Raw genomic sequence first — 12522 nt, 5'->3', positions numbered from 1 at the left:
ATCGACAAGCGGTGAGCGCCGTCGCCGCCGCCGCCGCCTCCCCCCACAAAAGCTCCGGACGAGAGCGTCGACATGAGCCCGAGTGAGTCGCCGTCATCAGCCGTCGCCGCCACGGCCACGGACACTGCCAGCGCCAGCGCCAGCGCCACCGCCAGGACCAAACGGGCCCGCCTGCAGGATCGGGGCGCCGCTTTTACGCAGCCGACCACCGAGTGACCGAGAGACCGAGCGAGAACCTCGTGCAAAGACAAGCCGGCCAAGAGCGGAGGAGAGAACATGAAGGGCCGCTGAACAAATCGGCGACTCCCCCACGGACGACGCAACGAGCAAAGTCCACAAGTTTGGAGGCGATCTTCTTGAATCCCCAAAGCATCTTCACAGGCTCGCCGCGCGGTAAGACAAATCTCTCTCTCTCTCTCTCTCTCTCTCTTTTACTATAGTAATCCTCCTTTTCAAAGGGATAGTCAGCCGTGTGATCCCATCGGACAAAGAGAAAACTGTGTTTTTATTTAATGTTTTTAATTTGATTTCACCTGACATCACGCGCCATGCACTTACTTAAATGCCATGTGTTAATTGGATCAGCGCCACTCATTTCATCCCACGTTGGATATGACGGCGCTCTCAAACGGATTGGGATCCCAAATATTCTCCCCGCTCACCGTCGGTGGGCAAACGTCTCTTTCTATTTTGCCGCCACTGTTCAAAGAGGCCGGTTTGGTGTTGAGGGCATGGCCGGACTACTTTGGTTCTCTGGCTCTACTGTCATTGGCCAGTCTCATGCAGTTTCCAGCTATGCTTGGGCATTTTTTGAGCCTTTTTCCTCCCGCCGTGTCAACCATTGTGTGTGTGTTGAGGGCCCGCTTTTCCCACGGGTGCTTCGAACAGGGCCAAGACTTGAGAAGAATGCAAAATGGGAATACGTCCTTTAAGCCTAGCCACAATTTCCCACGGCTTAAACCCAAGAGGACAGTTGAGCTTTTTCGTGTCCCCAGTCTTTATTTGTGCCCCCCCTAACCCCGTTGGACGAGCTTGATGGTTTTGCCGCGGCAAGCTAGCCAACTCCAGTGCTCCGGGGTTCCCCCGATTCCAGAGCCTTTTCCGTGGCTCCTTTGGCCAACACACTTGAATCCGACGGTGCGCCCGTTGAGCGTTGTTGCTACGCCAGACGAAGGAGGCCCAGACACTAGCGGCCTCTTAAACAAAGGCCTTAACGTCAAACCATTCCCAGAATTCCCAGGCCGAACGTACGCTTTTGTGGGTCGGCCGACTGGGTCGGTTTTAGGCCCGGTCGCCTTGTTCCGGGGACGTAGCGGGCGGCGTCCACCTTCCCGCCGGGAATGTCGGCCCAAAGTCGCCGGACGGCGTCTCACGCATACACGTCGTACGCGTCAACGTATCGCGCGGCACACGATACGTCCGACGTGGCCTAGATGCGGGGTGATGGGTCCGGCGTGGCTTATTCCCCTGGGGCGTCCCGGGAGGGGCGGGGCGGGACCGCAACGTGACGGACGGACGGACAGACCTCCCGTTCAGGGTCAAGCGCGGATGACAATGAAGTGGATTTGCTCCGCAGTCGGCGCTTCACGTGGTTGTGGGTGGCGCCAAGCGGCCAGACTCCCCGGCTGACGAGTAACGACCGGATTTGAGGGCCTCCGCTTTTGACAAGTGAAGGTTTAACGTCGCCGTGGGCGGGCGGGCGTTAACCTCGGGCTAGCGTTGGCGACCCAAGGTTCGCTGGGAATGAAGCTGGCATAAAAAAAAGCACTGGCCGAAAACCTTTGCCTTCCGTCAGAATCATTTTGGCGCGCCGCTGGTTAAAATAAAGCAAGCCACGTCAACAAATAAGCGCGTCTGCTGGAAAGCGCCAGTTCAGCAAAAGCCGGCCGTGCCAAGCACGACTTGTCGTCTCCGTTTGGTGGTCCCGTCCTCAAGGCGTACAAAGTATATGGGAGGGAATTTCCCCAACAGTGCTTAAAGAGGCTGGTCACATTTTGACACTAGATTCCTCGTAATGCCGTTTGCGGGCGGGCCTTGGAAGCCATTTCGCCTTGAAATCTGGCAGCTGAAAATTCATGTTAACATTCAATTACGGCGTGCTTTTGGGATACTTGACAATGTCTTTTCCTATGGTGCAGGGAATTCATTTAGCATCGTTGTTACCATGTCCAATAATGTCCTATCGGCTTCATTTGTTCTGAGGACCGAGTGGTGTTTGTGGGTTGGCAGGAGGCCGTTCCCTTCCGTTTTCCCAAATCCGCTCGCCATCCCCCGTCTGTCCTCGTTCCCACGGAAAGCGGGCGCCTCGCAAAAGGCCCCCCGGCCGGCCGGCCGGCCGGCCCGCGCCACGCGCCAGCTTCTTTCCGCCCGATGCCTCCGTGCCCGCGCGCTTCCGCCTGACGGCTCGGCACGCTCGTCGCCGTCCCCCTCGCTCAGCGTCAGCGTCCCGCTTGGGAGGCCGCCCGTCGTGCGGTCGCCGCCGAGGGAGCGAGCAAGTTATCCCCTTCTCGGGCTGTCTCTGTCACCGAGTGCAGAAAAGCACGCACGATGCGCGGCGGTGGTCTTTGGTGCACGGGGGAGGCCATTTTTGGGCCGCATTTGCAGCTGGCACGGCGGGCCGTGACTCAGCGGATGCGCGCACGCACACATTATCCCCGTTTGGTCACCTCGGCCCCCTCCTCTCTTCTCCTCTCGCTCTCTCCCTCCCTCTCTCTCGAAGGTCGGGGCCCCTCTTCCGGGTCAGGCGTCGGTGTTTTGGCCCGACGGACGAGGCGCGGGTGGCGCGGCCGTACTCGCCGGCGGCGTTTGACGCGTCTGGCTAATTCTGCGCAATGGAGCGTCTCCAAAGGGGATGGCGCCCCCGTAAAAATAGCGGGAAGGCCAAAAAACCCACCGACCCACCCATCCTCCCGCTCGCGCTCCGTGGTTATTTTTGTCCCCTTCTATATACAAAACAGGCCGCCGGGCTGACGTGTGTGTGTGTGTGTGTGTGTGTTTTTTTTTTTGGGCCGTTTCCGCATCCGACCACTGGTGTAAAAGCCCTTGCAAACGTCACGCCGAGGCCACTCTGGGCTAAATGGGCAATCCGCCGGGCGGGCGGCGGCCACTCCATTGATTGGAACGCTTTCCTCGTCGTTATTCCAGCACCGTGAGATGACGGGAGAAGAAAGAAGAAGCGTGCTTGGCCGCCAGTCCAAATCCAAACCATTTGGCGTTGCCAATCTTGCGTGTCAGCGTCCTCGGCCTCCTTTTGTCCTTTTGTCCCACGCTCACGGCTCAAGAAAGTGACGTTTGTCTTAGTCGAGTGGCCGCGGACGGACGGACGGACGGACAAGAGGGCCGTTGGGGCCTCGTAGAAAAGTTTACGTGTGAAGCAAAAGCAAAAGAGAAGGGAAAGGGAACACTTGACATATGCGTGCCCAAGGCCTGACCGCAAATAGCTCCTTGGTGCATATGGCGGCGGTGGAGCCGTGCCCGCCTTGCTCGCCTTGCTCGCCTTGCTCGCCTTGCCCGCCTTGCCCGCCAGTGCCCCCCGATGCCTTCCTCGCTTTTTGCACCCTCATTTCTTTGGCTTCTTCTGTCTCTCATTTGATCCGGCACCCTTTTTGCCCTTTTGGCCCTTTGCTAGGTCACGGTGACATTTCCTTTCATGCGAATCCTCTTTTGATCGGCCGTCAGGGAGGGGCGGCCAGCTTTCAATCCTTGGAAGACGTGGCCCTTTTCGATGGTGAAGAAAGGACATTGTGAGCGTTGACTTGTCATTATGGATGGGGTGGGCCGTCCTGGCGTCCTGGCGCCCTGGCGCGCCTCAATTCAAGATTTGTGGAAAATCGAGGGAGCTCTGGGAGCACGAGAGGCGCTCTCTCTCTCTGATTGGTGGGCCGACGTCTGCGCGGTGTCAATTACGGCCGCTCACGTCCCTTGAATTATTGACGTCCTCCGGGAGCCGCGGCCCATCAAGCATTCATGGGGGCGCCCACCAGACTTTATCTCCGCTTTTGCCACCTCGCCCCGATGCGCGGCTCCTCCGGGATGGAGGAAAGCCGGAATGCGCCGGCCTTCCTTTGGGCCTTCCTTTGGCCCTTCCTTTGACCCTTCCTTTGGCCCTTCCTTCCATATTGCACAAGTCAAACGGAGCCGGTGACTTTGGACTGGCCAAGAAGGAGATCCTCTGCCCGAGGCTTTCCCGGCATCTGGAAATAAGCCGGGCCGAGCGTAAAGAGCGGCTCGGCCCGGGGGCGCCGCTTTCAAAGTCACTGGTCAGGTGCTTAGACGCGTCGACCGCCAATAATCCTCCTTGGCCGTGGAAAACGGACATGGCCCAATCCGCCCTGTGGCTCTACCTGATTTGCCAGGGGCGCCATTTCGTCGCCATTTCGTCCCCATTTCATCCTCATTTCATCCCGCCTAATGAAAGCGGGCAAAAGGCCAAAGCGTACGAAGGGAGGAACAAAATCCTTATCAGAGTCTACCCCGATAAGCAGCCGGCCAAATCCAAAGGCGTAAGCGTCTTAGCGCGCCGCCTTCCAAGATGCTACAGATATTTGCATTGAAAATCGGGGCGGGAGCGTCCGTGACCTCTGACGCCCGACGTCCGCAGACGACCGCGGCGTGCTGGCGGCTGGCTCTCGGAGCGGATTTTTGCCCGTGCCGAGCCGCCCCGTCTCCTCGGGCCTGGCGGAGTCCTTGGAACTGCGCGTGCCACCATCCGACGTCCGTCTCTCGTGGCGCCGCCTTTCGACGGCCGGGAGGCGGAGAGACGGCGGCAGCTGCGCGCCACTGCCCCTCCCTCCCTTCGTCTCACGCTTTGCTTTAATGGCGGCGAGAGCCACGCCATTTCAATCTTTCGCTTCAATACCCAGGATGCAAATGCAGCTGCACAAGTGGGTTAGTCCAGTCCGTGGCGGCGGGGGAGGGGGGTCTCGCCCGGGGGAAAGGCCCCTAGATTCTGGCCCGTAGCTTGCTTTTGACCCCGGCTAACCCGGCTAACCCGGCGCTAGCGTTAGTACATCCGATCAAAGCCAATAACGGAGACACGCTGCAAATGCCTCCAAAAAAGCCCCCAAAAATCCAAAGTGGCGGGCGGCTTATCTCCGGCAGAGCCGGCGGCGCAATTAACCCCCCCCCCCCCCGTTATTATCGGCAATCCCGTTCGCCGCCGTTAAAAGTCGCGCCAAGGCGACGCCATCAAAGGACTCGACACTGTTTGTGCGCCGCGGTGAAAGAAGAAAAAACAACGACAGAAAACGCACAGGTGGGCGCCTCCAAAAGGCTCATTTCAACCTCTGGAGACGCCAACAAGGATTTCTTTCTGATGGGTTGAACTTTTTGGGGCTAAATGACTAAAATCCACAGACTCCAAAAAAAAAAATTGCGGCGCATCGTCGTCTCGTGCCGAGTCAAGCGGGCCAACGCGGCCTCCCTGCCATGCGCCGGCTATTATTAGCACCCTAACGGAAGGGGGCGGAGGCGGCCCGGCGCGCGTCCAGGTGCGCCCGCCGTATCGGGCGAGCCCGGGGCGTCCGCTGGGCCCGCTTCTTTCCAGATTGGGAATCTTCTGAATAAAAGAAGCATCGACGCACGCCCTGCCGAGAAGTCACGCGATGGGAAAAGTATCTTTTTTTCCCCATCATGGCCTCTACGTTGTGTGTACGGGGGCGTATAGAAAAATAGCATCCAACGCTAGCCACTTCTACTCGGGTGCGGCTGGTGATCTGAAAAATAGGAGTGACTGTTTCGGACCCTTTTTGAAATTTGGCCCGGAAAAAATATGTCAAACTGTGAGCTTGAGACTCGGTGATTGAGAGAGAGCTTTTGTGAGAAATATGGCCTTCCGTGGCTCAACTCCAAATGGATATTTCCATACAGTGTGAACGGAAGGGAAGTGTGCTGCTGCAACGGCCACCAAGCCCAAAAAAAAAAACCCCAAACAAAAGCAAATTCCCCGAGGAGATTTCGGCAGGTTCCAAAAGATGACTTTGGATGAGGAAGCCTTTGATGGCCAAGCAGCCAATCAACTCCTGGCCCGCTAAAACCCATTCAGTCACATCAAAAGGAAGCCCTCGTTGGGCCCTATTAGCGCCGAGGCCCCGGCCCAGGCCCCCGCCGAGGCCCACGCCGCCCAGCCAATTTGCTCCGGCCGTGGACTTTGAGTGACACCACATGAAGTTAAAGAGGATTGCCCGCAGCGGGAAGGCGTGGAGACGCCGGTGGCTTCGCGGCCCGTCGGACGGACGCCTCTTATTGTTGCCGACGTGAGAGAGGGGGGGGGGGGGGGGGGGGGGAATTAGGGATTTGCGCAGGCTTGACAGAATGCATCCAAGTCCAAATATTTCTCCGTGTCTTTGCCGGCGCTAAGCGCTGCTCATCAGCGGCAAATCTCATTGCCTCTCCCTTTTTTCCCCAACTTTTAACGGGATGCCATTTCAAAAGGACTTTGTCCGAGGCGCAGATGCCGGCCGTCCGCCCGTCCGCCCCCGCCGCCATCATTTCAAGCGATGGCGTGCTGACGTGAGCTGAGAAGAAGCCCTTTTTTTCCCTCCATTTTCACTTGCGTAAAGAAAGAATTGACTTGAAATATGCAGGTGTCCCCAGTCAAGCGCATGTTAAGTGTCTACGTACCGCAGGCGCAAACAAACAGATGAAAGTCGGGCAACGGCGGCAACGGCGGCAACGGCATTGGCTTAGTCCAACGTGAACAAATTGTTGTTGCTAATAGCTTATTAAAGATGGTTTGGTCATGCGTGCGCTGACGCCACCCAGTCAAGTTGAAGCAGAGCATGCACAATCAAGCCGTTGGCCTCAAATGCTCTCATTAGAGAGCTTTTTCCAAAGCATTTGCATGCACTGCCTCCCAGTCCATCCCTAATAAGACTCTACGTAAAATGATGTCTACCAATATGTAAATGCAACGGCCCCGTAGACAAATGAAATATTTCAAAGTCATTTGGCTCAAACGCTGTCTCCGAGAAACCGGCTTTTTTTTTGCCAATGTGTGCCAATGCCACCCGTATATTCATATAAATGTGTCTTTTTGTTTTCAAAAAGTATGCTTTGACTCGTTAGAATGAAAATAACAAATCCTCCGTTCCTGTAGGTGGCAGTAATGTGCTTTTAGTGAGACGTCAAGTCCTCAACTGAAACTTTGCCACGCGATAGCGGATTTGTTTCACAACCAATGTGTTTGATAGCTCGAATATTAGCCAGGGTTTTGCTCAATGCTCCATATTTCATCCGAGAGATATATGTAATGGATGAATACTATCGGAGGAGTAATGGATGGGTATAGAGGGCCTTTTTCCAGTTGGGGCCACCCCATCCGCCTCGACTCTTTGGGCCATCCCTCACGTGGGACCGCCTCCGGTGGCGTGGCGTGGCGTCGCTGACTGGCGCCTTCGCCGCCAAGACACGGCGCACAGGCCGAGTCAAGCGCCCCCAGCGCAAATAGGTTGTGAAAGCCACGTGCCAGGTGAGATGAAGCGTTTGGAAGCGTTTGGAAGCGTTTGGAAGCGTTTGGAAGCGTTTGGAAGCGTTTGGAAGCGTTTGGAAGCGTTTGGAGAGCGCCTCCTTTGGTCAGGATGTGCTAGCACGTCCACTCCACCTTTTGGATCATTTTTCAAATGTTGGTCTTTTACTAACCAGCACGGGACAAAGTACTTCCTACTTAGTCTGCGTCCACCATTCCTGACGTCTGGCTGCCGGCGCCCGTGTCCTTATACGGTCACGCTGCCGGGATGCGCACGCCAGTATTTTGGGGAAGAACAACATTCCGCCCCCCCTCCCATCACCATCACCATCTGCCCTGCGAGGGAGGACACAAGACAGACACGGGCGGGGGTGGGGGGTTGTTATTTTTCAGAAAAAGTTGCATATATCCCATCTCTGACTTTTCCCTAAACACCGGAACGTTTATGCGTGCGTGCATGTGACTTGACCGGAGAGTTTTTATGGGTTCAAAGCGGTCCGCCACCTTTTGAAATGGCCGCTATTCAGGACGGGATTTTCCCGCTGACGGCGAAGCAAGTGAAGTCCCGCGTGGCGGTGCTACGTTGAATGTGCCAGCGTGTCAGTGATTTTGACGCGGCCGCTTGCTGCTTTCCAATGAGAGCGTGGACGTAGGGCCTTCCTTTTCAGCCGTGCGTGCTGACATTTACCTTTCAGCCGTGGCCTTCCTTTTCAGCCGTGGCTTCAACCCCTTACCTTGCGAGCTGGTGAAAAGCACCCGCAAAAGTGCACCTCGTATACAAGACGGCTCACTAAGAGGATTTATTTCTGTGTGCGCACGTGTGTGTGTTTGAGGATAGCAATTCCCTATTTGGATTATTTCCCGGCCTCCCCGCCGCTTGCGCGGCGGCGTTCCTTTGAATGGCGACGGCTCCTTTCCGGCAGCCTTTAAATCCCCGGGCGGCAGCGACGAGAGCGACAGTATCGCGTTCTTGCCTCCGTTAACCACTCGATTACGACCCGGCCTCGGAAGCGCCCCGGGCACGAGAGGCAAATTCGCGGTGCCGTCTCCCCCCCCCCCCCCCCCCCCCCCCCCCCGGAGAGTCCTCTTTAAAAAGCCGGGCGGACCCGGAAAATGCCAGCGTCTGTAGTCGCGATCACGTGGGATGCGGGTTGGGTCGGTCCCGACGACGGAGGCCACCTGCGATCTAACCCGTCCCCCTCCCTTCCCAACTTGTCCTCCCCCAGAGCCCGTGAAGCGTCGAGAGAGGGACGCTGTCTGCCCCGCTGTCCAGCGACACCATGAGCTGGAGCTTCCTCACGCGGCTGCTGGAGGAGATCCACAACCACTCCACCTTCGTGGGGAAGCTGTGGCTCACCGTGCTCATCGTCTTCCGCATCGTCCTGACGGCCGTGGGCGGCGAGTCCATCTACTACGACGAGCAGAGCAAGTTTGTGTGCAACTCGGGCCAGCCGGGCTGCGAGAACGTCTGCTACGACGCCTTTGCGCCGCTCTCCCACGTGCGCTTCTGGGTCTTCCAGATCATCCTGGTGGCCATGCCCTCGCTGGTCTACATGGGCTACGCCGTCAACAAGATTGCGCGCCTGGACGAGGGCGCCGGCGTGGGCGGGGCTCCCGGGGCGGGCCCCGCCCAGAGTTACACCCACAGAAAGCCCCGCAAGATCTGCTTCGGCGCCCGGCAGCACCGGGGCGAGGAGGCCGAGGACGAGCGCGAGGACGACCCCATGATCTACGAGGTCCCCGAGATGGAGCCGCCGCCCAAGAGGCCCCGCGACCCGCTGCAGCCGGCGCCCCGGCCCAAGGTCCGCCACGACGGGCGGGCCCGCATCCGCGACGAGGGCCTGATGCGGGTGTACGTGCTGCAGCTGGTGACCCGCACGCTGCTGGAGGCCGGCTTCCTGGCCGGCCAGTACCTGCTCTACGGCTTCCGCGTCCAGCCCGTCTTTGTGTGCTCGGGCGAGCCCTGCCCGCACAGCGTGGACTGCTTCGTGTCGCGCCCCACCGAGAAGACCATCTTCCTGCGCATCATGTACGCCGTCACCGTCCTCTGCCTGACGCTGGACGTGTGGGAGATGCTCCACCTGGGGGTGGGCTCCATCTGCGACGTCCTGCGTCGCCGTCGCCAGCGCCGCCGCCGCCCGCCCCAGGACGACGAGTATCGGCTGGGCCTGCTGGGCGCCGACCCGGGTGGCGGGGGCCCGACGGCGGGCGTCTTGCCCGAGGCGGGCTCGGAGGACGGCGGCGGCGGCGGGCCGGCCGAATACGCCGCCTACCCCTTCTCCTGGAACGCGCCCTCGGCGCCCCCGGGCTACAACATCGTGGTGAAGCCGGAGCAGATGCCCTACACGGACCTGAGCAACGCCAAGATGGCGTGCAAGCAGAACAGGGCCAACATCGCGCAGGAGGAGCAGCGTCAGCAGCAGCAGCAGCAGCAGCAGCAGCAACGGCAGCAGTTCGGCAGCAACGAGGACAACTTCCCCGGCGGGGGCGAGGCCCGCCTGGCCCTGGACAAGGACGCCATCCAGCAGGCCCAGGAGCAGTTGGAGGCCGCCATCCAGGCCTACAGCCAGCAGCACCGCGCCCAGGAGGAGCGGCTGGGGGACGGGCGAGAGGACGAGCCCCGGAGCAACGTGGCGCCGGCCCGGCCGTCCAAGGAACGCAAGCACAGACTCAAGCCGGGTAGAGGGGGCGGAGGAGGAGGAGGAGGAGGGGGCAGCGGCGGCGGCGGGAGCAGCAGCGGCAGCAGCAGCGGCAGCAGCAGCAAGTCCGGGGAGGGAAAGCCCTCCGTCTGGATTTAGCTGAGCGCCAAGACCACCACGCCAGCCAATGCCGATGGTCGTTCCCTTTAACCGAAGCTGCGATCTGGCACTTTTGCCCAAATACATATCACATGGTTTCAAATGGATTTTGAGAGCCTTTTCTCCAAGAGCGTGGCCTCTTAACAAGGAACTTTGTGTTGTTTGTTTTTCTGCCAAACGGACGTTTGATGGGAGTGTTCCTTCCCCGGAAAAAAAAACTCTCTCTCTCGGAGCCGAGTTTGCCCCGCCTTAGAGAACCCCGCAAGAGATTGAAACACCATTATGGATTGGGCGGCTGACCTTTTGTCCAGTCTGCGCTGAGGCAAGTGAATGGACCCGAGTGACTTTTGCCCCAAGAGGATGGGGGTCCATCCCAGAGGATGGACCCCCATCTATCCCCAGCCCCTTCCCGTTAGCCTTCCTTTAACGCTGTTTGTGGAATCTTTGCTCTTCCCTTGCGCGTGATACTATACGATGTCCTCTCGTGAAAAAAAAAAAGAAGAAAAAACACAGGGGGCGTAGTTTTTTGTTTTCCGACACTGCCCCCTGCTGGCGACGGTTTTGTGTTGCAGTGCCGGTTGGCCTAGCGCCGGCCGCCGCATGTGTCATGGATTTCAAGTGTTCCCCTTTGGACTGTGAATCAATCGTGTGAAAAACTCTGAGGGTTAAAGCCATTTAAAAAAAAAGAAACCAAGCACTGTTTTTTTTGTGTGTGTGTGTGTGTGTGTGTGTGACGTGACATGACGTGACATGACGTGTCAGTGCCAAGATTTCAAGCTCCGGAATGCCATGGCCATATTCCTCCCTGATGCTATTGGAAAAATTACGCTCCTGTCTTTAATTCTCTCTCTCTATCTCTCTGACTTTCTCTCTCTCTTTTTTACTATGTTTGTGTGTTAAGGGATTGAAAGCTAGAGAAAACAAGCCACGTGACAATGAGGCTTTTTCCAGAGCCTTTTTACTTTCCTTTTTTTTTTTGCAACGATAAGCGTGGGAGGGGCAACGATGCCTCCTTTACAAGGTGTGGCTATTTTATGGATGTGCTCTTTTCAATTGCCTTCCAAGTTTCAAGTAAAAGCTTCCAAATGAGCTCATGGGCCAGCATTGACCACGCCGGTTCCTCTGTGTCTCTTTTCCCAAATCAACTTTGTTTTATATGGAATGGAATGGAATGGAATGGAGTCACTGGCAAGTTTGCAACGCAAAGAGTGCGTAAAGACGGAGGCCAGGGCTGTCCACTAAGGCTGGCTGGCCTTTGGTCCTTAGCCATAAAGACGTCCCCTTTCCAGCAGTCTGGTTGGTTCCAATTGCAATCAGTGGATTGCACTCAGGTGCTGCTCGTTTGGGCTCTAGCCCCGTTTTTGCTTCAACTCTTGTGCGTCTCGTCTCTACGCTGGATGACTTGGAAGAAACAAACTAAACAAAAGCCAGAGTAGCCCCCGCCAACCGGTTTGCCCAGTCCTGGCAAAGCAAACTGAGCCAAAGGTGCTGCCCGCTTGGGAATGCCCCCAAACCAGCTCCTTCGTGGCGTGGGCGAATCCTCGCCAACGTTGACCGAGCGTGAGATAGAGCGAGAGAGAGATGGCGTGCTTGTAAAATGGCACTCTCAATCGAAAGAGAGAAGGAAAAGGCCAGAGTGGCCAGCCGCCATTGAGCATTCGCCCCCCCCCCCCCCCCCCAAAAGGCAAAGCTATGCTATTGTGCCCTTACTACGTCTCAGAGGTGATATTTGGATGCTTCCAAAGGGTCTGCTCCAATATGGGCCCACAGACAAGGCAGCTAAACAGCAAGTTAGCATGGCGCAGACAGGCAGGCTAAAGAGCAACGTAGCATCTTTTGGTCTCCATGCCGCCGCCAGTCCGGAATAGGCCCCCCAAAAAGCAACAATTGGCATCCGCCATTATCTTGTGTGTATCTGGCCTCCCCAGGCAGGCCAGTGTTGCTAGAGGTTTTGTGTCCACAGCCAAGCTACCTTGTTTTCCTTCGGTGATGGTGGATTTGCTCCAAACGTCTGTGTGTGTATTTTCCTACCTGAGCCTTTGACGATACGTCCTGTATCCGTGGAAGTCTTTTTTTTCTTCTTCTTTTTTCTACATTCTGTAACGATTATCAACATGAGATGCATGGTAAAAGACCTATTTTTATAGATAAAAATAAATCAACGTCCAAAGAAAGCAAGCGGCGTGGCCTCTGACTCTTCAAGCTTTTCCTCCTGTTTTTGTCCCCCAAAAAGAGACTCCCGGAAACGTCTGCCAGGGG

At 57.2% G+C, this 12522-nt stretch overlaps 1 protein-coding gene across 1 annotated transcript; it reads left to right on the top strand.

The window, feature by feature from the left end:
• Nucleotides 1–244: 244 nt before the first annotated feature.
• Nucleotides 245–12437, top strand: gjc1 (gap junction protein gamma 1). Its single transcript, XM_077733854.1, has 2 exons — nucleotides 245–393; nucleotides 8692–12437. The coding sequence occupies exon 2, from the start codon at nucleotides 8746–8748 to the stop codon at nucleotides 10261–10263; it is 1518 nt and encodes a 505-aa protein (XP_077589980.1). The 5' UTR covers nucleotides 245–393; nucleotides 8692–8745; the 3' UTR covers nucleotides 10264–12437.
• Nucleotides 12438–12522: the final 85 nt, after the last annotated feature.

This window comes from Stigmatopora nigra, chromosome 15 (assembly GCF_051989575.1).
Source record: "Stigmatopora nigra isolate UIUO_SnigA chromosome 15, RoL_Snig_1.1, whole genome shotgun sequence".
Taxonomy (NCBI): domain Eukaryota; kingdom Metazoa; phylum Chordata; class Actinopteri; order Syngnathiformes; family Syngnathidae; genus Stigmatopora; species Stigmatopora nigra.
Note: the sequence above shows the minus strand (reverse complement) of the source record. Positions and strands in the feature narration are given on the sequence as shown.

Bases quoted from the DNA above. Each gene is read 5' to 3' on its own strand.
- gjc1 (XM_077733854.1), top strand. From the start codon at position 8,746: ATGAGCTGGAGCTTCCTCACGCGGCTGCTGGAGGAGATCCACAACCAC.